The sequence below is a fragment of the Oratosquilla oratoria genome, chromosome 7 (genome assembly GCF_046742065.1).
Source record: "Oratosquilla oratoria isolate Oo_2021 chromosome 7, ASM4674206v1, whole genome shotgun sequence".
NCBI lineage: Eukaryota > Metazoa > Arthropoda > Malacostraca > Stomatopoda > Squillidae > Oratosquilla > Oratosquilla oratoria.
Genome location: NC_134783.1, coordinates 59488245 through 59514946, shown reverse-complemented (window position 1 = coordinate 59514946; position 26702 = coordinate 59488245). Strand labels below are relative to the sequence as shown.

General features: G+C 42.1%; 2 protein-coding genes across 6 annotated transcripts in view; both read right to left on the bottom strand.

Moving 5' to 3' along the window:
- LOC143026814 (uncharacterized) overlaps nt 1-86 on the bottom strand; it is a 1702-nt gene extending 1616 nt beyond the window's left edge. The window contains exon 1 of the mRNA XM_076187591.1: nt 1-86. This exon is cut by the window's left edge and continues 262 nt beyond it. The gene's annotated coding sequence lies outside the window, so the exon portion shown is untranslated.
- A 10562-nt stretch (nt 87-10648) lies between these two features.
- The window catches only part of LOC143027172 (transcription factor E2F5-like), a 63207-nt gene continuing 47153 nt past the window's right edge, over nt 10649-26702 (bottom strand). For all 5 annotated transcript variants that reach the window (XM_076188276.1, XM_076188271.1, XM_076188272.1 and 2 more), the window contains exons 9-12: nt 17602-17756; nt 15031-15240; nt 14706-14889; nt 10649-11306 (exon numbers count right to left, since the gene is read on the bottom strand). In XM_076188276.1, coding sequence (XP_076044391.1) covers nt 11158-11306; nt 14706-14889; nt 15031-15240; nt 17602-17756 — 698 coding nt within the window. In that variant the 3' untranslated portion in view covers nt 10649-11157. The remainder of the gene's footprint in view (nt 11307-14705; nt 14890-15030; nt 15241-17601; nt 17757-26702) is intronic.

Here is a 26702-nt window from a genome sequence, read left to right as displayed (position 1 = left end):
TCCTCAATATTGCCCTATAATTATCCACCGTTGAGGTCTTCTTGATGGGAGAAAGCCAGCCTGTGACTCTCCTTTAGCAGATGTTGTTTTTAATTCTGCTGGATGTCCATTCACCCTCCACAATAACGGGGGTGCCGCTTTAGTCGGCGACAACCCGACCATGACCTGAGAGGGACGGGCTTACATGGTTACCCGTTCTGGCTCCAGCCAGCCCAGAGCCAAGCGGTCGTGATACCAACGCTGCTGTACGGCTCAAAGACCTGGACGACTTACCACCACCATGTCAAAAACTTGGAAAACGTTCCCACCAAAGTTGCCTCAGAAGCATCCTTAAAATCAGCTGGGAAGACTACAGAAGCAACCTCGGTGTTCTTTCGGAAGCCAACGTCCCGAACATCGAATCCTACCTCATCAAAAACCAATTGCGACTGGCTGGTCTCACCTGGTCAGCACGGATGACATCTCGACTGCCAAAGCAACTGTTCTACTCTGAACTGCGAATTGGGAAACGCGGTGACCAAAAGAAACGGTACAAAGACCTTCTAAAGACCAACTTGAAGAACTGCGACATCGACTGAAACAACTGGGAACAGCTGGCCAAAGACCAGGACAGTAGGAGACACCTGACCTATCAAGGAGCCCAGATCTTCGAAACCGACAGAACCAACAATATCAACCAAAAGCGCCTGTCAGATAATTGGCCAGCCATCTTTTGGTGTTAATGTGCATGTCTGTGTTATATATTTTATTTGTTAGGTTGTGGCGGGGGATAGCATCAAAAGCTTTGCTAATGTCTAATGTTAATGGAAGACTGCATTATACACAATCATGCACGCAAACAACACAACATACACTCTATAAAGGATTTGTGGGAAAACCCAGTTTCGGCTGTGGCATTCCTTGGAGAGACGGAACTGCTCGGACAGACAGTCTAGGGAACAACAACAATACCAACCAAAAGCGCCAAAACCGAAAGGAGAGGCAAAGAAATCCAGACCGCCAGAGACTTCCACTGCAACATCTGCAGCAGACAATGCGCATCAAGGTTGCTGGGTCTCCTGAATCACCAGAGGACCTACAGAAGTTAAATAGAAGTTAAATGAAGAAGCCAAATGAAGTAAAATGGAGACAACCATCCTCGCTTCGAGGGATAACCACGACGATCTATATTTATCCACTATCTTCCTATAGTTATCTTTCGTAAATGTTAACTAAAACATCGTATCAATCTATTTTACTAAAACTAATGTATCTAATGTAATGTGATCACAAACAATAATAGATTATCCTTAAATCAATCAGAATTATCAAAATAATCCTAATAACTATCCATTATAGTCCTATAATTATCTAATTATTTCGAAAACGTTAAGTAAAAAAAAATTGTAGATATAATCTAACTTACTAAAACAGATGGTTAAGTATAACTGGCTTTTTCACTAACTTCTAATAAATTCACAAACTTCACATTCCAGCTTCATAAAGAAAATCCCTTAGCTATGTTTTGAGAAATATTCAAAAACCTACCTTCCAAAATATAAGTTTATTGTTACGAAATGTACGAGCAACTTTGTTGACTTCTTGACGATATGAAGGTTCCGACAATATTGGTCGCTTCCAAGTTCTCTGCACAACACCCCCCTTGTCTTAGGATGTTCTGATTGGTTGTGTAGAGAGCCGAGGAGAGCTGCTATTGGCTGGAAATCAAACCCCCAAGTTCCCAAGTGGCGTCTTTGTGAAATATTGGTTGAAAAAGTGCGCTATACTGTATCCTCTAAGGCAGTGGTTCTTAACCTGTGGGGAAAAAAATTAAGGGCCGTAAAATGGAACAAAAAAGCAAAGCGTATATTTACGTACTAAACACTGCATGGGTCAAAATCGAATTTGTCAAAGACCGATGCTGTGATGGGAAATGGAGAGTTGGCTCACTAAAAAGTGGGGAATTGGAGAAAAAAGGTTAAGAACCCCTGCTCTAAGGGATAACCCCCCCCCCCGAAAAAAGGTTCATGGGTAACTAGAAAGAGCATCTCCCCTGGTACCAGCTCGCCCACGTGAGGATGATATACATTGTAGAGGAAGAGGATGCTTGCTACAAGAGTGATTCTGACAGCCAAGTCCTCCACCCATTCACCACAAGGCACCGAGTGTACAGGCTCACTTGGAATGATGGTCCGGATAAGAATGACAAGGCCGTGTGATCTTTTGCCTCGAGGTGTATGGTATACCTGGTACCCACTGACTCAGAGTGGCCGATGGTCCGGCCCATTGGTCTCCTACAGGGTTATGTCGACGCTTCTGGTTCCCAGGGCAGCCTGTAGGACGTGGATCCTGCCAACAAAGCTGTTGACGTTCCACTGCAGGAGTTTTAGCCCTCACCAGAGTATTGGAGGAGAAGATAGAGGGGTGGATGATGGGGAAGTAGGTAGTGATGTGTGAGTGGGTGATAGTGAATGGGGGATGGTGGTAGGGGAGCAGGCAGCGGAGAAAGAGGGGAGGATGGAAGTATTCTACCTCTATCTCCCCCTCGCTGCTGTACGAAGTCGACGACTGGCAGTTGTCGTCTATAGACTCGCTGGCCTGGGGAGAAGATGGTCTATTCTTTTGCTGAAGTGAGTCTTCAGCTCGAGCGCGGGAGCGGAGGCGCCATCTCCCTGGGGTCGGGGAGGAAGTCGGGGGTACATAAACTTGGACAATTTCAGTTCTGCGAGCAGGAAGGAGGAGAGGGGGGACGTTTTTCTTAAATGTGGCCTTGGCTTTGGTGTCAGCAGGAGCTGTGGATTTTCTTCGTCGATGCCCTTGAAGAGGTGGGTGGGGCAGGAGAGACTAAGACTTGGTAGAAGACAGTGTCTACAGTGTTCATCGGCGCCCCCAGTCACTGCGGCATCGTGCATTCAGATGAACTTCAGCATAGCAGTTGTCATGGAGGCGACAAACCCCCGCTTACTCTTCGTTATGACGACACAGTCGGCCAAGTTGGGGGTGGTGGGTGCCTGAGAGGGGATAGGGGCAGAATCTTACCGGTCTAGCAGGGGGTCCAGAGCGGAAGCAATTGCAAGTGGACTTTGAGCTTCCAGAGGAGTTCTAGCAGCTGGTGAGGGGTGAGAGCAACGGCGGGATAACTCCGCCATCATCAGGTGTGGCGGGAGTGGGTATTGAAGCAGGGTTGGCCTGGGGCTGGAAACCCTATGTTGGGACTCTCGGCCCTAGCTGAATACTGGAAGTACAGGGTTGGGTAGCCTTCATCGGGAGTTGCCTCCATACAGTGAAGTTGCCGCTCCAGACCTTGTAATCTTCCTGGCAGTTGGGGCACTTGTGAGTAGAAGCGTCCCCCCCTCCCCCCCGCCTCGTGCCGCTATGAGACGGTTGATATGAACAGGATGGGTTCACACTCAGTACAGGGCTAGGTCACCGATAGACAGGCTAGTAGTTATTTTCAGGGTTATTTCTCTTTCTTATGTTATCTGTGAATAGAATGAAAGGAAGAGTGTTGAGGACGCTTCCCAGGAGAATTCTTTTTTGTTGGGTATGTGGTGAGTATAGGTTTATTCCTATACGTAATATGAATATTCCGTGGGTTAAGAATTGAAAACTAAAGGTGGGCATGGCTCATCGAAATTCTGGGTGGTGCAATATATGAAGAATCCATCGTTTCCATTTCATGTCATATATATTTTCCAAGTTTAATAATACGGCATAAACTTGTTGTTTGTTAGCAGATGGATGGCTTCTTTCCATGCGGTTGGGAGGGCTCATTACGTCCACATTCTATCGAAAAGGTGATGTCGTTGGATGTAGGTGTCGTATCATGTTGTCTGGGCCCGGAGCATTTTTATTACAGTTGGATAGGGAAGGTTGAGTGTTGCCAATTCTGTGGTTGGATGCGATGGATAGTCGTTTTAAATATGGACTTGGGTTCGTGATTTATGTAGTTTGATGTTAAGATAATTGAGCCAGATATACACACACGCGCGCACGCACATCGATAATTCTACACACTCGCACATCATTGACAAGTATATAAGTAACATAATATGATTTCAATATTTGATTGGGTTCGGCAAAGATAATCATTCTCACTAACATACAGCCTATCCCTTCCCTTTTACTCCCATCTGTATCACAACTACGCACATTTAATGGACCAAATTTTAAAGCTCTGGTTAGAAATCTCCTCCCAGACTTTCTTATGCCTGGACTTCTCGTAGGATAAGTATACAGAGCGGGATACTTAGTCCCATCACTCCGTCCCAATTTCTCGCCTTTTACTACTCGTATGGGAATACGGTGGCAGATTTATTTTCCTTCTCTTGTCACAGGAAACACAAGGTGGACGAGAAAGTATATAAAAAATTAAATTAAAGGATAATTTCAAGGAAACATCATGTGAGGGTGGAGCCTTTATTGGTATGACGTTTCGCCTGTTGTAACTATATCAAGTACATAGGCGTGATAAGGGCCATTTACACGATCGAACAGTTTGACAAACCTGGTTTGTCAGGCAAGTGTTTGAAGTGATGTTTGACCATGTGAATGGGGTATTTGGTCGTCAAACACGTTTGTCGAACGTGTTTGACAACCAAATACCCTATTCACACGGTCAAACATCACTTCAAACACTTGTTTGACAAACCGGGATTGTCAAACCGTTTGACCGTCTAAATGCCCCTATACACATGACTGAGATCAAATAAGAGGATCCAGGGGAACGGGGGAAGGTCATTAGACCCTAGGAAAGGTTACGGAGATGATGGATGAATTGTCTGTGTGTAGGAAAGGTTAGGGAGAAGATGGATGAATTGTCTGGGTAGAGGAACGGTTACGGAGAAGATGGATCACTTGTCTGGGTGCAGGGCATTAATTCACTGCCGTTGAATTGCCCTCCCATTTTTTTTTTCCAACGGATGTAAATTAATGTCCTCCACCCAGATAAGTGATCTATCTTCTCCTTAGTCTTTCCTGCACCCAGACAATTAGTCTACAGTCTCCGTAACCTGCACTATCCCGGCGTCTTCTCCCGACCTAATATGGCGTCCTACGAGTACTTTAGTGTTGTCCGCAAACTTACTAACATCACTATTTGTCCCATTACCCAAGTCGTTTATATACATAATGAACAATATGGGACCCAAAACCGAGCCCTGGGGAACCCCACTAGTAACACTCCCCAATTTGGATGTTACACCGTTAATAGCGACCCACTGTTTTCTGTCACTAGTCACTAGGCAAACACATTCAAACACTTTTCCTCATATGCCAAGGGTTTTGACTTTACCTAGTAGTCTCTGGTGTGGCACCCTGTCGAACGCTTTGCTAAGGTTAAGGTAAACAACATCGTAACAATCATTAGCTGCCCCATTGTAGACATTAGTGTATAAAGATAAAAAATTAGTCACACATGGCCTACCCTTTATGAACCCATGCTGTAAGTCACGTATCAAATTGTGCATCTCGATGTTAGCCCTGATTCTATTAGCTATTATTGATTCCAGCATTTCACCGACGTCAATCTAATTGGCCTGTAGTAATACATAAAATATTTATCACCTTTTTCTAAAAACAAAAATAACATTTGCCTGCCTCCAAGAAATAGACACGAATCCAGTGTCAACCGACTTGCTATTTCCGTGAGCTGTTTGCAATTTCAAATTTACAATCATTTAGTACTCTCGGAAAAAATCGTCTGGACCCGAGTATTTTGTAGCTTTAAGTCTATCAATCTATTTGACCACTTCTTCGTTGCTAATGCTGCTAGTTAGTCTACTTCTCTCATCCCCACTGAAGATCAGATCGCAATAAGGTACTATATCTATCCATTCCTTTATAATTACATGGAGAAAATATTCATTAAACGCCTCACTCAATTTTTTCCTTTGAATCTATGAAGACATCCTCGTCAGATTTAATTATACCTTTCCTTTCCGTACTTCTTGTTCTCCAGAAATGAAAGGAGCCCTTTGGGCTATGTCTCGCTTGTCTGATAACCTTAATTTCGTAGTTACGCTTCGCTGCACAAAAAATAGAATTAAAGATTTTACTCTAATATAGACAAATGATGTGTGGCTCTAGTTCGTAGAACCGCCCCAAACTGTCCCTAAAACATTAGCTGCGTTTTACTGAGCAATGAATATTGCACAATAATGTGCAGTCATTTCCCAAGTACCTGGATATTGACATGACGAAAGGAAGAAATAGCTGTGTAAGCTTGATTGCTGATGATGCAAAGATCATGAAGAGGGTGAGAATAAGGAGGATTGTATACTGTTGCAAAGGAACTTAAATAAAGTATATAAATGAAGTCATGAGTGGAAAACTAATTCTAACACAAATAATTAAAACATATCGGAAATGGACCAAATCAGGAAAACACCGACGAGGATTACAAAATGGGAAATAAAATAATGACAAAAATAACGGAGGAAAAGGATCTACGTATCATAATCAAAGACATCTTCTCATCTAAAGCACACATAAGGAAAATAACGAGAGAGATCTATTTATCTAATATACCAAGGGCTTCACCCCACCCCCCAGGGGAAGTACCTAGCCAAGACATTCATCCATCCCCATATTTTCCTTCCCATCTTAGTTCCTAGAGGATAATGGGTCATCCGTATCTCCTGCCGACTGTCCGGGTCGGAAGCAATGCAGCAAGACACGGCACGTCTACAGCAGGGCAGCTTAATTTAAATGCAGAAAATGGAGCAGACGCATAGAAATCCCTTCGGGCTGCATGAACATATCATTGATATAAAATCATTATCCTCTCACCCTTGTCTCTTGTCTTTTCTCCCCACCCCTAACCCATGAACAATAGACATTCCCTACTTGACCAAAGGCCCTTTCACCCCACCCAACAAACTAATTTTTGGTCGGCCTCTTAAGTTCCTTCCACGCACTTCTATTTTCCACTCTTTTTACTAGTCTTTCTTCATTCATTCTTTCCATGTGCCCAATGTAGAGCAGTTAGAATTTTTAAGACTCGTTTAGATAAACACTTAAGAAATAGTTGAGAGATGAAGGGGAGGACAGTCAGGCAGTGGTTTGAGGTGAAGGAGGAGCTGCCTCAGAGCTGTGTCATGTCCTCAATGTTTACATGGATGAAGTGGCGCGGGTGATAAATTCGAGGGTAATGGGTAGGGGGGGGGATTGGATATGGTAAGAGATAGTGGAGATTGTAACTAATTAAGATATAGTGGAGAGAAATGGGAGGGGAGCCATTTCTTGTTTGCTGACAACACTAAACTTGTAGCAGGGTCAGAGGAGGAACTAAGGCAGTTAGTGATGGAGTTTGGGAAACTTATGTGATACGAGAAAATTGAAAGTAAATGTGGGTAAAAGGTGATGAGATGTACAAAGGGAGAGGAAGCTAGTGAGTTGGAAATAAGTCTTAAAGGAGAGAGGCTGGAGAAAGTGGACAGTTTCAAGCATTTGTGGTCGCATGTGACAGGAAATGGAGGAGTGGGGATTGAGGTAAACTGTAGATCGAAAGAAGTAAATAATTTGAAGGTTGAAAAGTATGATGAGAAATGGGCATCTGGGAATGGATGCAAAGAGATTATATGGGAAAAAAATTGTATCTACAACACTGAATGCAGCGGAGACTTGGGAATTAAGAGAGGCAGAAAGAGGAGGTTTAATTGTGCTCGAGGTATCTGAGAGGTATGATAGGGGTTACAAGGATGGATAGAGTGGGAAGTGAGGTGAGGAGAAATGGGGGTGGAGGAGGAGATGGCAGATTGGGATGATGAAAGATCATTGAGATGGTTTGGACACATGGAAATAATGAGTGAAGAAAGATTAGCAAAAGGTGTGTGATAGACAAAGGTGGATGAAATGAACTTGAGAGGACGACCGAGGATGAGATAGATAGGTGGGGTGAACAAGGCTTTGAACAAGAGTGGAATGTCTGTTGAGCAAGGGACAAGGCTGGGGATAGGGGTGAATGGAGATTGGTTGTGTATGGATATTTTGACAAAAGTCAATGAAGAGGGATGGAGTGATGGGACTGGGTACCTTGCTCTCTGTAAAATTATCATACGAAAAGTCAAGGCAAAAGAGGGTCTGGGAGCTTTCCAAACAGAATCCTAAGACTGGGGTCATTATATATACATGAGAACAAAAGGGAAGAGATAGGCAGTATGTGAGGAGGATAGATGTATTAACATAAAGAGAAACTAAGTTGAAAGGGAGGGGTGATTTTCAGTTTGGAAGTATGGCGGGGTGATTGTCAGGAGGGACTGAGGGAGTGAAGGGATAGCTCTCCTGGTAAGCAATGAGATAGGAAAGCATTTGGTTGGGTGGAAGGTTGATGTGGGTGAAGGTGAAACTTGGATAGGAGATGTGGGCTTTTGTAAGTGAATATGGACCTAGTAGTGAAAAGTATAAAAGGCTTTTTGGATAAATCTAAACAAGTATTTAGAGAGTTTTGGGAGAAATGTCATTGTGATAGTGCTGGGAGATCTCAACGCTAGAGTAGGGGATGAACCAATAAATGGAATGGTAGGGAAGCTTGGAGGGCCAGATAAAAATTATAGTGGAAAGTTCATGAAGTGTTTAGAGTTGATGATAGCTAACAATGTTTAAGGAAGTCAAGCATAAGTATACATGGGAAAGGGTGGTAGATGGAAAGGTTGATAAAGCATTAATGGACTATGCGGTGGTATCTAAACGAAGGATAGTAAGAGTTCTGGATGTCCATGTTCTTGGGGAAAGTCTGGGGGAATGTCAGATAATTTTTTGGACAGAAAGTTGAAAGTGAAGGATAGTAGAACAAGAGGAAAAGGGCAGAGGAGATGCTTGGAGTAAACAAACTAAATGAGAAGGAAAAGGAGGAGTTCCAGGAGGACCTAGGAAGTGTGGAAGATGAAGAGGGATAGAGTAGAGATCAATGAAGAGGAATGGCTTTATTTCAACGAGGAATTGACAAGGTGTGCAGAGATGGTACGTGGAATGTGGAAGATGGGAGGGAATAGAGGTAAGGATAGTAAGCAGTTGGACGATGAAGTGAAGATGGTAGTACAAGAGAAGCGACCATTTAGGGATTAGTTGCAAAGTTGGACTCAGGAAGCATAGGAGAGGAATAATGACAATGAATGTTACATGGGATAGTACGACAATTTTAAAAAGAATAAGATGTTTTGGAAAGAAGTTATGAGAGTGAGAGGAGGTGACTTAGGAAAGACCCCTTGGTTTATGTATTTTTGTACTATGATTATGTTCTTCCTCTTAGTTTCCCTATGGCCTAGTTCCATTTCCTGATATAGTTTTAAGTTAGGTGACTTAGGCTTTGGTTATTCAAAACTTCATTGAAGATCACCTTATGTAGGTTCATAGGCATGGTTCTCTGATGCAACATTAAGACCTCCTATATATATAAATGAACAATGTGTATGTGCTGTCTTCATATACACAACTAATATTGTAAGAATGCACAGAGGAACCATACAAAATAGCTGTTTCATTGATCAGTTCTAGTAATGGGAATTTCTTTTAGTTGAACATGAGGGCATATGTTCATATACATTTCAATGTTCTCTATTAGTTACTCTAACAATATTGTTCATATGTTTCAGTAATGTTACTATTGCTGCATTTTAAAGGAATGAAAAATTTTTAATTTTGACTTCCTTAATAAATTTCAAATACTACCTGGTTTATGTGAATACACATTTAGCTAGGGACACATGTTTGGGCTGTTTAACATTAGTGTATTATTTAAATCCATTATAATTCTTGCAATTAACCAGGGCAGTGGGCAAGATGCAGGGACGCCTGTCATCCAGGAGCCAAGATAAGAGGGAGGGAGGGGGGAATGAATGGGAGTGAAGTATGTGGGGATGGAATGGGTGGGAGTGGATTTTACTCCATTTTTTTTGGGCTACCTCCATTGTAAGGGGGAAAAAGCCTTTGGTATATGTAGCATGCAATTGTCCTAAATCCAAACAAGGCCAAACTCCAATGGATTCTACTACCAATTTCCAATTTGAAATTTTAGTACAATCATATCACATTTACCACTCTTTTAGTTTCCATTTTACACAGATTCAACAGCCCTTGTACTGTAAACAAAATTTCTTTTGATTGAGCACGAGTCCAAACTCCAATAATTCTAATATTACCAATTTACAGATTTGAAATTATAGTATAGTCATCCCTCATTACCCAGTTCCATGGTTTCACTTTTACACAAATTGCTGCCAACCACCTGCTGTGGTTATTTCTATTTATAGTCTTTTTGTCATTTTATCACAGATAATGATGCATGGTACATACATATGCCAAGGTTTTTTCTCCCTTACAAGGGAGGTAGCCAAAAACAAAAAGGCATAAAATCATTCCCACCCATTCCATCCCTAAATACACTCCACCCTCCCTCTCATCTTAACACCTCCTGGATGACAGGTTATCCCTGCACCTTGTCCACTGCCCTGGGTCAGAGGCAGTGTCGCAAGGCACAGCACATCCACAGCAAGGCCGCTTCATTAAATTGGCGACCCCACCCCTCTCCGTTCCCCTACTTACAATCCAGTACTATATACAGTACAAAATGTAACATGTCAAGTTATTCTTCCATTATTATTGTTAGCTGTGGTGACACTGTTGGTAGCCAATGTAACGGTGATAACAGAGGAGCAATGAAAGGCAAATCTATCAGTATTTATCATTTTTATTCCTTTTTTAGTTAATTCATAAATAAAATGTTTGTAGCCATGTACTTCCAGTTTTTCTTTACTTAAACAAAATTTTAGGGGCACGGTGTTCAAAAGTGGGTGTAATCATTTTCCTTATCCATGGGTCCATTATTTAACTCCCATGATGACTGTACAAGGAACTTGTTTGTGAACTGGCCCATTAACTTAAATACATAATTAAAATAAAAATATTTATGTCTAGGCTTTCAGACACTTTCAAAATCATAAGAAGTTATCCTTATTAGTAATTATGTACAGTGATGTTCTAGGATATAAAAATTCATTTTAGGATGGATACATCTATAATTTCAGCACACACATCTGGAGATAGTTTGTGAAATTCTGGTATATCCACAATTGCAGACAAGCTAAAACTCACATGCAGGCACACAACTTATTGTCCTAATTATCACTCGCTCAAAACATTTAACACACTCACAAATACTAAATAAAAATTTCATTAAGGTCAGAAATTAAAATCAAAAAGGTCAGAAAGGCCTTCTGATGTGTCAAGGGAGAAGGTGTAATCATCTGTAATGGGCGGCTCCAAGGTAAGGAACGGGGTAGGAGAGCAGTTTGCAGCTCCCAAAACTAAATCTTCAGCACATCCATCCACTGGAAACAAGAATTAGAAGTACTTTATATAAAGCTCACTTTCTATTTTCCAATTAAATCAATACATTTAAAATAAACAGTTCAAAGTAAATTCATCAACTGCAAATTAGCATGTCACTCTGATGATTATGGAAGCCAGATCATGCTGAATCCACTGGTGCTATGACCTTTTCAACAACACAGAACCAGTGATTCCAACGCAGCCTGATTTCCTCCAAAACACCACTTTCTGGCACTCCAAGTCTCCTTCCTGTACATCTAAAAACTATATCAAATAGCCCCAGTGACAAAGATGTACATACACTCGTGTAGTTGATTGCCACAGGCCTGGAGGTAACTTTCACTGTGATACGAGGCCACAGTCCCTATAGGAACATACCACAGTGAGAGTTCCTACAGCCCTGCTGCTATACCAACTGATGCTTTCAATGAACAGGTGATAGTAGAGGTGGGTAGTGGGTAGTGAACTGTGGTTTGTAGTGGTGGTCGATGGCAGGTGGATTGTGGTGGTGGGTTGTGGTGCAGATAGTGGGGTGGGTAATGTTGGTAATGATATGTACATTTATTTATTTGTATACATAATATGGGACAAATAATGGGTACCTACACTTGGTGGTCCTGAAAGATGGACTACAAAGCTCCCAATTTTCAAAACCTGTCAACTCCCTCACTCCATCAGAAGATGGAGCCCTAAAAGGCTGGTAGTCTATGGATTGCGCCCAGGATTTCTCTCTTTCAACTGCATTTCTTACACTTTTTCCCAAATAGTCCTGACAACTTCCTCCCTCTCCCTATCAACCAGTGACATAGAAACTGTTCCACACTGATACAACAAAGAAAACAGCCCGTTTCTTCCTTCAGAGATCTGTGGGAGGTTCCAAGGACCATTGGCAGCCACTGTGGGTCTGGTGACCAGATGCCAGCCCCTTGGGGTTCTACCTCCTTGGGAAGGTGGGGATAAGTTGTGTCCAATTGTGAACTTCTTGGACAGTTCTTTTGAGTAAGATCTCACCACAGGGGTAGAACATCTCACTGTCTAGGAACTCCAGCAATGCAACCTCTTGCAGGTTGGACACAGCAGTACAATTCAATCCCATAACCCTACACAACACCCACCCTTTACACTGCATCTCACAAGCACCACCAACAACAGAATGGAAGAGGGAGGGGGCGAGAGAAAAAAAAAAGCAACGTACTATTCAATCATCTAGCACAATCTAAACCACACAAATCATCCACAAAGAAATTATTCCCTAACAAGGGAGGTAGCTAAAGTAAAAAAAAAAAAAGGCATAATGCCACTCCCATTCACCATCCCTCCCTCCCTCTTTTCTTGGCACCTCCTGGATGATGGGATTCCTGCACCTTGTCCATTGCCTGGAGTAATAAGCAAGCAACGAGACACAGCAAGGCCACTTCATTTAATTGGTGACCCCATCTGTCCCCTCATGCAAAAAAAGAGAAGACAGGTAGAAATCAGTTCGTGTTGCGTCACAATATCATGCACACATAGCCACTCCCTAACCACCCAATCCCAAACTCACTCCTTTCCATGCATCACAGCATCATCCATGTGCAACCATTCTCCACTCACCCTTTTCTTCTGTCTTCTCCCTTCCTTCCATGACAGATATCCCCCTCTTTACCAACACCCCTTTTACCCCATCCATCCATCTCATCCTCAGGTGCCCCTCCTGCTCACTCCATCCATCTCTGCCTTCCACATTACTTTGACTAATATCTCTTTACTCACTCTTTCCATGTGTCCAGACCACCCTGATACTCTTTCATCAACCCTCTCTCAACTCTTTTTCCACCCCAACTTTCCTCCTAATGTTCTTGTTTCTCACTCTATCCAGCCTAGTAACCCCCATCATACTTCAGACATTTCATCTCGATCATATTTAAATTTTCTTCCTATCTCTCATCTCCCGTGTTTCTGTCCCATACAGTGCTGTCTGCACAATCACCCCTTAGCATCCATTCCCAAATGTCTATTTTTCATTACACTTTGTAATCCACCAAAGCATGTTCTTGCTTCTCTTTATCTACATTCTACCTCCACCTCCACTCCTCCCTTTCTCGCCACATTTGGACCCAAGTATCTAAAACTATCCACTTCAGTCTCTCCCCTTTAATACTAACTTCCAGTCTGCTGCCACTTTCTCCCCTTGTACATCTCATCACCCTATTTTATCCCACATTTATCTTCAACTTCCTTCTTTTGCACAGCTTCCCAAACTGTCACAAACTTCCTCAATCCCTCCTCTGATCCTGCTACAGTGTCATCAGCAAACAACAACTGGCTCATCTCCCACTTTTCTCTAACCATTTCCAATCCCCACCACATTACTCTTGCACCGCCCCATCCACGTATAAATTGAACAGCCAAAGCGACATAACACATCCCTGGCGAAGTCCCATCTTTACCTCAAACCACTCGTGCTCTCCATTTCGGATTCTAACACAAGCTCTACTACTCTCGTAAAAACTCTTGACTGCTCTTAAAACCTTTCCTCCTATCCCATACATCTGCAACTCCTCCCACAGCGCCTTTCTGCATACCCTGTCATAAGCCTTTTCCAAATCCAAAAAGGCCCAAAAAGCAAGTGCCAAGGTGCCAAGATAAGATGGAGGGAGGAGGGTGGAGGGGAGTGGAACATATGGGGAATGAAATGGGTGGGAGTGGTTTCTATGCCTTTTTCTTTTTGGCTACCCCCGGTGTAAGGGGGAAGCCTTTGGTATATGTATGAGTATGAATAGGGAGGGCTGTCATGTAAATGATGCAGCCCTGCTGTGGATGTACTGTCTTACTGTGCTGCTTCTGGCCCAGGTAAAGGGCAGGAGACAGGGATGACCTTTCTTTCATGAGGAACTAAGATGAGATGGACACAATAGGTGAAAGTGGGTGCATGCCTTGACTTACCTCCCTTATAAAGGGGAAGATGCCCTTGGCATAATATAGATAGAAGAAAAGGAATATACACATCAACATAACTGCATTCAGGTCCCCATCAATCATGAAAAATATTCAAACTCGGAACAGACCAGGCCACAGTTAAGGAGGATGAAAATTTGCATCACATACAACCATCACGCAATGCACCTAACCCATCTTACAACATCCTATCCATATCCATACAAAAATATTTCCTCCTTGACCAAATTTAGGTCAAACTGATGGCCACTTCAGGACACCAGGGAGCCATGGAGGTCCTGCAAATGAGAGCTGGGGCAACAAATTGATTCCAGTCGTAGAATCTGGACTTTGGAAAATTATGCAAATACATTTAAAAGCATTTGTTATAGCATACAAGTTTTATCACTTATTACAAGGATGTGATGTTATTTTTAACTGAATGATTAAGCTTGCAAAATCAAATCTATACAATAATTTACCAGAATTTTGATCTTCCGTCTGGAGTGGCAACTTTCCTCCCATGGGACCAAGATCATCGGAATTCATTATAAGAGCACTTTGAAGCGTATCAATACCCAAGCTTGAAGGACTAAGTGTGGGGTCATCATCAAGGTCTGGTATTTCTGTCTTTATGCATGGCAGGTCAATTAAGGATGGTTCCTCCTGATGATGATGAAAAAAAAAAAAATTCCAATGTGAATTCAACTGCATAACAATCACCAAGACATCAATTACATGCATTCCTCATTTAAAAATCATCACTGCAAGAGCTTTATAACAACACTGTAATATATAGATTCTTACCTTCTTGGGAGTTTTTAATACTGGTCTTTGTGTTTGTAAAAGTGATTTGTTTCCCCTACTAAGACTTTGAGGCATTTTTTCTGGAGTTGAATGCCTTCCTATATTTGGATTATGTTTAATTGGACTCTTAACTGGACTTTCTCCAACACCAGATTCTGATAAGAACACTTCAGTCGGGCCATTCTCACTTTTTAGGTGAATTCTGTAACCCTGAAATTAAATTATTTGAATTAATGGGTGGGAGTGGTTTCTATGCCTTTTTCTTTTTGGCTTCCCCCATGTAAGGGGGAAAAAGCCTTTGGTATATGTATTTACATTTAGCCATTCAGCATGGCTTTTAGGTCTAAATTAGTGTGTTTACATACATTTTATTAATAACAAAGGACCTTTCTTCTTAACAACATGCAAGATTGAAACCAAGCACACACCTACTTCCATACTAATTTTCAACCGAGGAAAGTCTACCTCAAAGGATAACATATTCCCCAATCCAAAATATTATTAGTTGTCAATTTATTATTATTTACTATTTACCTGTTTATTTCTTAACTATACCTATGCATTTTTTTATGCATTTCATTTATTATTTATATTATTATAGCTTTTATTTATTAATTTATATTTTTATCATTATTATTTTTTTGTATCTGACCTAGATATGGACCAAAAGGTCTCCTGTCAGCACGCTCTACCTTTGTAATATCAACAATTTGTACACAAACCTATTTCTTTTTCTCTTTCAACATATCACTTATTATCATGAATGGCCATTATCCACCCACTCATGACCTTATTCTCAAGAGCTGGGCACAGTAAAATAAGTGCCTAGCTCTGGTTATTTTATGTTTAAGAATAGAGAATATTAATGTATGAATATTGAGAATATTCATACATAGTAAATACTTCTCCAATTAATCTTTTTTTTTTTTTTATCAAAGTCATTCTGAAGGAAATTAAAATTGGTAACACAATGACAGTAATGCACTGCCTGTCCGGCAGTACCGTGCCCAGCTCTGTTATCTTCATAAGTGTTGCCTCAAGTTATGACAACTACCCCCCACAGCCTAACAGTGGCAGGTAATGAACCCCTGGGTCCTCCCAAACATCTCTACAAGGAAATACTGTAATGTCTATTGTATTAGTGTGGGAATTTTTCTATGTCAATCCATTATCCCTGGTTTTTTGTAAAATACTTGTGCCTTTGGTTGGGTGTGCAAGTCACTAATGGAAAATAGTTTTGTGCTGTTGTCTAGGGATTGTTAGTGTGAGACAACACTGCTTCTGACCCAGGGCAATGGGTGGGATGCAGGGATGACCCGTCATCCAGGAGGAGCCAAGATAAGAGGGAGGGAAGGGAGTGAATGGGAGTGGTGTATGTGGGGATGGAATGGGTGGGAGTGGATTTTATGCCTTTGTTTTTTGGCTACCTTCCTTGTAAGGAGGAAATAGCCATTGGTATATGTATGTATTGTGATGCATCATCGAATCATCATACATCAGGCAGCAGATGACTCATATTGAAGATTAGGAGAGGCCAAACGCAGAGTATGGGATCCAATATATTTTACGTTTCGCCCGGCTGGGCTTCTTCTGAAATAAAGAAACGTAAAATATATTGGATCCCATACTCTGCATTTGGCCTCTCTCCTACAGTGCTGTTGCAGTTGTTGCTGCTTTTACTCATATTGAAGATGTTAAGCTAACAGCTGGTGCACGATTTTCCTTTTCAGTGACCCATGCAGTCTTTTTTCCCTTTGTCTTTCAGATCACCCTCTTGCAGTGCAGCACAGATGCTGGTCTCCAGCACCTGGCTTGTGCAGATGACGAGGATACACCACAGGGGAAGTTCGGGGGTGGTAAAATGTTTGCAACAAAAAATTTTATAGCTATGCTAGTCATTTTATTTTATTTTATTTTTTTTTTCACTGCGGATGATCTTATTGTAGTGAGGATGCTTGGTCACACAAATGTCCTCAATTTCTTCCCCAATGGCAAGAGAGCACAGTTTTTCAAATTGATGGTGGAGGGATGTTGTATGACAAGCCTAGAGTTGTAGCAGGCATGTGCATGCATGGCGAGACAAAGCTCAGGATCACAGTCCGTGATCGAAATATATGGATATCAACTATTTCATTTCTTCTTATCCAACACAGTGGGTTCTTGTTGAATTTTTATGAATGTGTTACGACATTACTTTGTAGTTAAGCTACCATAATACTACAAGGATCCACACAAATTCCCTACGTGACTTATGATCCTTCCTGGGATTTGTTGCCACGGGACTGTTGTGAGAAAGACCAGGTGTGATGCATTCTCTACTTGTTGTCCTTAAATTCCTTAAATAGTATTTTCTCTGCCAAAGCTGTCATTAGTTGCCATCTTTAAACGGATTAGAAGTTCTTACCCTCATAAGGGGGTAGAAGCTGCTTGGTACTGGATTGACAGAGGTAGGTATAGCCCAAGCTAACCATATGCAAATTCAAAACTAGGGAAAGTGACAACACAAGAAGTTTAGCACTATATGTTATTAGGTAAACAGTTATGGAGTCTGCTACACGATTAGTTACTTACCAACTCTTTCACATCCTGAGGGACTTGCAATTGCGTTCCAGGGGGAGCTTTGACGGCAAATACAGTCTTATCTTTATAATATTGGATGGTGTGTAGGTCCTGATATGTAATATATGCAAAACTCTTGTCTTGACTCATCTGCAGCAAGTCTACTTCTGTAAAGTAAATAAAAATGTTACTATCACATTGACAAAGCGATGTAAATGTACAGAAAGGGGAGGGAAGATGGGGCAAATGAGGAAAAGATTTGGGGGGAGCGGGTAGGTGATGGTGAGGTGTGAGGATGAGGTGAGGGTGCAAAGGGAAGGGGAAAGGTGAGGTGAGGAAAGATGAGGCAGGGGAAAGGGGAGTGGGAGAGGAGGAGGGAGAAAGGAGAGGGGAAAGAGAAGGGGTAATGGAGAGGAAAGGTAAAGGGGAATAATGGATGGGGGAAAAGGGGTGAAAGGTAAAGGGGAATAATGGATGGGGGAAAAGGGGTGAAAGGTAAAGGGGAATAATGGATGGGGGAAAAGAGGTGAAAGGGAGGGGAGACCTGGGAGATGAAGGGAAAAGGGAGGAGGAAGGGGAGAAGGGGGGGAGAAGGGGGGAGAGGAGGGGAGGAAGGGGAGTAGGGGGAGGAAGAGGAGAAGGGGAGAAAGAGGGAGGAAGGGGAGAAAGAGGGAGGAAGGGGGGAGAGGAAGGGAAAATGGGAAAGAGGAAAGGGAAAAGGAGGTTGGGGGAAGGGGAAAAGGGGGTTGGGGGATGGAGAAAAGAGGGTTGATGGGAAAGGGTGTAAGGGGAATAGGGGTAGGGGAGATGAAGGAATAAAGGGGAGAGGTAATGAAGGAGAAAATGAGGGGAAGGGGAAAAGAACATGGGGATGAAGGGGAAATGGGAAGGAGAGGAAAGGGAAAAGGGGAGGGGAAGGTGCGAAGAGCAGGAAAAGCAGTGGCCGGGGGGTGCGGGGTTGGAGCAGAGGTCAGGAGGAGAGGAGATGAGAGAGAGAGAGCAGGGGAGGAAGAGGAAGAGAAAGAAAGATAGAGGAGAGAGAGAGAAAAGAAGAAGAGGACAAGGCATATAATAAGTGGTGGTGGTGACGTAACCTGGGCAATCTATCAGTGTGTGTGTGTGTGTGTGTGTGTGTGTGTGTGTGTGTGTGTGTGTGTGTGTGTGTGTGTGTGTGTGTGTGTACAGAGTCCTCGTTATACGGTACATAAGCATTCCTGAAAACCCTACCGCAAATTGAAATTACCGTATACCGAACCCATTATAACATGTAATAATAGGATATGGTAGACGTACCTTCTCCCTGCTCTTTTCTCTTCAAAATGTCTAGCGGATACCGTATCTGTGAAATTTTCTTACTGTAAATAGAATCGAGGGTAGTAATTTCCAAATACCTTAACTGTGAATTTACCGGATAGAGAATTACCGTATTAGGAGGAATCACTGTACTGGTAGTACTGTATGGAAAAAAAAGGGGGGTTAGGTGTATGATATGGCCTTTTTAATTGGGGGTGGGGGTGCCTAACTGTGTTTCTTGTATATAGTCAGGTTCCAGTGTACAATTGCATTGTTTGGTTTCATGCAACATGTTGGTAGTTGTGTGTCATGCACTCTGAGGGTGGATGGCTGTAGAAGGCTTGTTGGTTACTGCAGTCAAAAGTTTTTCATTGTACAAGAGAAGTACAGACTTTGGTAGAGGAAGGCTGTGGTTTGGGCGAGTCTGAACTTCAATGTATCCATTAATTCTGGTTGGGTTTGGTGGGGGTACTTACGAGGTTCACGTGGAGTTTCTGATTGGCGAGTGCAGTTGATATTGGGGTAGGACGGACTTGTACCTCCAGTTTTGTCCACAAGGAACCAAGAGAAATGGGAAGCCAAAAAGTGTTGGATGGATATGGGATGGGTGAACGTCTTGACTGGCCACCTCACTTATCTTTTATTGTATGTATACATGTGTGTGTGTGTGTGCGCGCGCATGTGTGTGTGTGTGTGTATATATATATATATGGATTGCCCTCATTTTGAGGCTGAGAGTTATTTCAAGAAGGAATGGTTTGCTAACATTTTTACGATAGGTTGATGTCATTATGGGGTCTAGTTTCAACATTATTTTATCATTCTTGTGGACAATCTTAAGGTGCTGTTATGCATTTTCTTACATTCCATGTTGGCTTCATTTGTCAAGTGTATACTTTGGTTAATAGTCCTGTTTTCTACAACTAGTTGCGGAGAAATCATGTAGGTATTGGTGTTTTGTCATGCAGAGCTTGGTGTATTCATTACTATTTGAGAGGGTAAATGACAGTAGTTAGTTCTTGTAGGGCACTGTGTAAATTGAGCAGTCTAACACTGCTTGATATTGCGAGGAGAGCCTTACACTGGCAAATGGGAGGATTGTTTCTTGTCATAATGTGGCCATGTGTGAAACAGGAATGTCCTGTTCTTGGGAGTACTAGTGCCACTGCAAAACACTTGTTGATACAAAGATAACAAGGTCAGCAAGTGGCTGCACTGCTGGAGCATCACCAGACAAGATACAGAGGATGTTATCAGATGTCGACAGCAAAGAAGTTATCCAATGTGCCCCACAAGCAGACGCACCTTTCCCCATCCCTCCTGAGGGGTTTGGCCCCGAGAGGCCGGCACCCGGTCTCCGGACCTGGCCAGAGTAATCTATTACACTTTCACATTTGACTCCCAACACTCTCCCTCTTTTATACACCAATTTTTTTCACACATGGTCAGTACACCAGTGCTTGCCCTTTCCCCTCCCACTTTTCCTTTTAGCTGGTGACATAGAAACCAACCCAGGACCATACACATGCCCCAACTACACTAATAACATTATTTACACACATATTCATTAAATACAACACATCCCATACATGATTCCATCTCAAATGTACAATATTTCAACCACAAACCAATACACAAACACAAGCACAACAAATAACACAAACTCGTTAAATACACACACACACACATATATATATACATACCAAGTGTTTTTTGCCCCTTACCAGGGAGATAGCTGTCAAAAGGCATAAATCAACTCCCACTCATTTCATCCCCACATACTCCACTCCCACTGACCAACCCTCCCTCACTCTTTTCTTGACTCTTCCTGGATGACTAAACATACTACATACTACTCACTAAACATACATAGAAACATAATGAACTCACAACATTCAGAACTGCTCCACTTTCTCCATGAATGCAACATATCCATTGCATTTGTACAAGAAACAAAACTGATACAACATTCAGAACTGCTCCCCTTTCTCCATGAATGCAACATATACATTGCACTTGTACAAGAAACAAATCTGATACCTCCAACAACTATTCCTGCATTCACAGACAAAACTACAATAAGACACGACAACACAAGACACAGTGTGGACTCGTAACACTGGTACACATAATACCCCTTTTCCAACAAAATGTGTGACACCAGGCAATCAATCACAATAAACACAAATATAAATAACAATCTACACTATCACAAACATATACATCCCTCCAATCCATCCAAGAGGACACATCCCACAGTTATGACCTCTTGACTCGATACTAAGCCACATACTGGCAGGTGATCTGAATGTGCACAACCCAACTGACTTGTCACACAAACAGCAAATCATGAAGAACAAAAAATTCTTGAACAACTCCCAACCAGACTTCTACGACACAATCAACTTCAACTTATAGGAAGACAATGTAGTGACTCAAATCAACCACATCTCAGGTACAAAAAGACCATACAAAGGAGTCGCTCAAGGTGCAATACTTTCTCCACCATTACTCGACCTTTTCAGGAGTTATCTACAAACTCCTAAACCAAACTGAACACCAATGTTCTCATATGAAGAGGGCTTCACAATAATAACCAAGCACAGTAAATACAAAATGGTACCAAAAACACTTAAGCCTACTTTAACGTACTAGAACAGTGGCTCAGAAATAACTGAATGGAATCTTTAACCTAATAATAAGTAACAATGTTTACTCCAGACAACAATGAATCTCAGAACTATCATATAGTGAGGCTCAATGGCCAAATCCTTCCATTGGAAAAGAAGCCCAAAATTCTAGGTCTAACATTTGATATTGATACCCACATGATATTTAGCCCACATATCAAGGACCTACCAGGGTGTGTGTGTGTGGGGGGGGGAGAGAGAGAGAGAGAGAGAGAGAGAGAGAGAGAGAGAGAGAGAGAGAGAGAAGAGAGGAGAGAGAGAGAGAGAGAGAGAGAGAGAGAGAGAGAGAGAGAGAGAGAGAGAGAGAGAGAGAGAGAGAATATATATATATATATATATACATATATATATATTATATATATTTATAATAAATAAATAAAAACCATCACCAGCACAGACTTTGGAAAAGAAAATGCTTCCCTAATAACCATCTATAAACACTAGAGCATACCTGAACAACCAAGAACAGAGGCTCAGAAATAACTGAATGGATGCTTTACCCCAGAAATCAAAAGTACCTCTGCCCACTCCAAACAACCATGAACATTTATTGTATGTGTAGTGAAACTGAAAGGCTAAATCTTTCCATTGGAAGAGAAATAAAAAATTCTTTGTCTAACATTTGATAACCATAGAACATTTAGCTCAAATACCAAAGACCGATCAGTGAGGATCAACAGGAAAACAAACCCACCGAAAACCACAATCACTGCAGACTTTGGGAAACAAAATTCCTTCGTAATAACTAGCTATAAACAGTTCATAAGAACCATCCTAGAATATGCCTCCACAGTATGGTTTCAAACAATCAATGAATCAAACATTAACAACTTATAAACACCACAGAGCAGAGCACATGGAGTAACAACAGGAAGCACCGAAACTTGAACAACTTCAATGTGGTTGCTGGAACTGATAGAGCTGGCTATGAAGTATGCACTGGTCTCCATGGTTCTGGAACCACGAACAGCAGCAGTTCTTGGTTCCAGATGCAAGAACCACACCAATGGACACTCGTAGTAGTGCCGGAGAAATGACCAAGGAGATCGATCATATACTTGTTAGCACGTGTTGAAAGACCCTATAGAACTGCATGATTTAAGTGCTGAATTCTTTTGGGAATGATCATGACGTGTGGTTACAACACTCAGACTGTGCATCAAATCCAAGAGAACCCAGATGTAGCGCACCTGATTTTCATTTGGAGAAACTCAGCAATGATGCGTTTGAAGCACTTTGCTCTCTTGAGGACCCTAAATAAATGTGGGACACTTTTAACCCCTTCCATACGGTGACGCCTACGTACGCATCATGAGGAGCAAGTGGGTACGCGAGGATGCCGATGTTAGCGTCTTGATTATATTTATTGTAGTTGTACCTGCGTGACCCCCATACTCTGTAAACTGGCTTCATCATATTTTCTATGGTTATCAAAATTCACGGGTGAAAGAGAATGATCGATACAGCGGTGATTTTATTTTTTATAATGCGAGTATTATGACGCAACATCGTACATCTGGCAGCTAATGCTGCCCGCGAGATTTTGGCCCGGAGTGAAGTGGTTAAATGCGAAACTCTGAAAGCTGTCGAGAAGTGCATTGGGGCCCCCAAGGTTGAGGAGGGTTGTGGTGTTGTGGGAGACACTGAAGAGTGTTGAACTGGTTTGTGCTGCCAAAATGGCTGGGGACCTGGACCAATACAGGCAGACTAGAGCTCTCATGAAGAGGTGTCAGGGGAATCACTGAGGATGTTGAAGGACATTTTATTGCAAATGACATCAGGCCTGCTTACCATGCCCTGTAAAAACTAAGCTCCAAATATGTGACCCAAAGGAACACAATCCAAACAGCCTAGTATTTTGAGCAGTGGCTCATGGGTGATCATCCAAGCGGACAGCTTCCTCTCGATGGTGTTCAGGTGGCAGTTCCTGATCACTGGTAGACAAATCTCCACCCCATCTAACAAAGTCAAAGATGCTGAAGAGTGGAAAGGCAGCTGGCAACTGTAACATCAATGCATTTACCGAAAGCTGGTAAATGCGAGAGTTGCATGCTGTGCTGTTTGCTGTCTGTCATCCTGGCGTAATTTCCTCCGACTGGAAGAGGGAACTGGTCATATCTGGATGGGGAAAGGGGACTGGCAGGACTGCAACAATTTAGTACGGTATTACGCTACTTAGTATGCTAGGTAAAGTGCTTGCCCATCAACTGCTGACATCGGTTTGTTCACACCTGCTCAAGATTCAGAGGCCTGAATAGTCTGGGTTAATGCTAAGGAACTCAACAACTAATCAGATCCTAGCACTTCATGTTCTTGTGAAGCACAGGTGTGAATTTCAACGGGGGTTTCTTGCAGTTTATGTTGATCTCAAGAAGGGGTTTGACTATGCATCATGGAGTGCTATGGGATCTATGAATCCACATGATTCTTGCAAGGATTACCGACTTGTAATCTGGAAGAGAATGCTGTAGTGAGGCAAGGATGTGTCCTTGCCCCAACACTTTCCAACACCTGCATGGACTGGGTATTGGAGAGAGTTGTCAATCAATATCACTGTGGAGCATCTACTGGCAACACCAAGGTCACTGTCCTTGTATTTGCTGATGATGCTGTCATTCTTGTAGAATTGCTGTTGTCGTCTTTCCCTAGAATGCAGGATGAGCAGTCCCACCTCTCTGAGGAATGCCATGGCTGGAACAGGGGGGGGTCATTAACCCCTTCCATATGATGACACTTACACAGGCATCATGGGACACAAGTGGGTACATGAGGATGCCAGCGTTGGCAACTTGATTCTACGTAGTTGTAGCTGAGTGACCCCATATTCTGTGAACTGGCTTGATCATATTTTCTGTGGTTATTAACCATTTTGGGAAGATGCAGCATTGGTGGCTTGATTATATATTTTTTGTAGTTGTACATGAGTTACCTCCAGATTCTGTGAACTGGTTTGATCATATTTTCTGTGTTTCTTATAACTCAGAGTAAAGGAGAATACGTAATACAGCAGTGACTGTATTTTATAATGTGAGTTGTGTGGTGCATCATACATATGGCAGCCAATGCTGTGCACGAGAATTTGACTGGAACTGAAGTGGTTAATATTCAGAGTGAAAGAGAATGAATAAAGTAGCTGTAACTTCATATTTTATAACGTGAGTATTGAGGTGCATCATCAAATCATTGTAGATCAAGTTGCTAATGCTGCCTGTGAGAATTTGATTCGTATTGTAAAGGTTAAGGAAGTCATGGAGTTCAGGAAGGTATGCGATAAGAGAAAGTTGAAGGTAAATGTACATAGAAGCAAGGTGATAAGATGTGCGAGGGCATAGGATCGCAGCGAGTTGGAGGACAGTCTAAAAGCCTGTGGCAGGAAAGGGATGAATAGTGGAGGTAAAGTGGATTAAAAAGTATTATGAAAAGTAACTGGGAATGGATTCAAAGAGGAGACTGTATGAGTGATTGTGCCAATGTTATTGTAAGGGGCACAGACTTGAAATTTAAGAGAGGCAGAAAGGAAAAGTTTAAATGCGAGATGAAATGTCTGAATTATGGAAGGGGTTACTTGGTTGGATAGAGTAAGAAACAAGGAGGTAAGGAGGAGAGCAGGAGTGGAAAAGGAGATGGCAGATAGGGCTAAGGAAAGTATTAGAATGGTTTGGACACATGGAAAGATTAGTTGGAAGTAAGTCTAAAAGGAGAGGGGTTGGAAAAGGATAGCTTTAGGTATTTGGGGTTGCACGAGGCAGGAAATGAGGAATGGAGGTGGAGGTAATTTGTAGATTGAGCAAAGCAAGTATATACCTTGGGAGAATAAAATATGTTATGAAAAGCAACTGGGAATAGATACAAAGAGAAGATTGTATGGAGTGATTGTGCCTACACCACTGTAACAGGTAGAGACTTAGAATTTAAGAAAGGCAGAGAGGAAAAATTTAAATGTGTTTTTGAGATAAGATGTCTGAGAAGTATGGTAGGGTTTACTGGGATGGATAGTGTGAAAAATAAGGTGTGGAGGAGAACAGGAGGGGAAAAGGAGATGGCAGATGGGGTTAAGGAAAGAGTATTGGAATAGTTTGGACACATGGAAAGATGAGTGATGAAAGATTGATTTACGAGTTGGAAGTCTAAAAGGAAAGAGACTGGAAGAGATAGCTTTAGGTACTTGGGGTCACATATGGCAGGAAAGGGAGGAATGGAGGTGGAGGTGAACTGTAGATTGAAACAAGTAAATACCTTGGGGGATTAAAAAGTGTTACGAGATGGAACTGGGAATAGATGCAAAGAGGAGATTGTATGAAGGAGTAATTGTGCTGATGTCACTATATGGGGCAGAGGCTTGAAATTTAAGAGGCAGAGTGGAAAAATTAAAATATGTTTGAGATAAAATGTCTGAGAAGTATGGTAGGAGTTACTAGGTTAGAGAGAGTGAGAAACAAGATGAGGAGGAGAGCGGGAGTGGAAAAGATGGTAGATAGGGCTGAGGAAAGAGTATTGGAATGGTTTTGATACGTGGAAAGACGAGTGATGAAAGACAACTAAAAAAGGTGTACAAGGCAGATGTATGGGGAGTGAACTTGAGGGGACAACCAAGGATGAGATGGATGGATGGGGTGAAGGGGCCATTGAGCAAAAGAGGAATGTCTGGTGAGCAAGGAAAGGTGTAGGGAGGAGATAGGGATTAGTGGAGAATGTGTATGGATGATACTGTTATACAAGGGAATGTGGGGCTAGGGGGTGTTTATGTACGAATGATATGATGCAGCCCAAGGGGATTTCTCCCAGTCTTCTCTCTCTCTCTTTTTTTTATGTGGGGATGAAGAGGGCAGTTGCCAATTCAGTGAAGCAGCTTTGGAGTGGATTTACTGTGTCTTGCTGCACTGCATTTGACCCAGGGCAATTGGTGAATGCAGGGATGATCTGTCATCCATGAACTGAGTTGTGAGGGGTGGGAAGGGTGAAGGGAAGTGAAATGGATGGGAATAGATATGTACCTCTGACTTAACTACCTCCCTTATAAGGGGAGACAAAAGCTCTTGGTATATATATATATATAGTGGTATATTTTTATATCATGTGAATTAGTTTTGCACCTTACCGTTTCATTTGTCCTTGTGCCTTGTGGAGCAA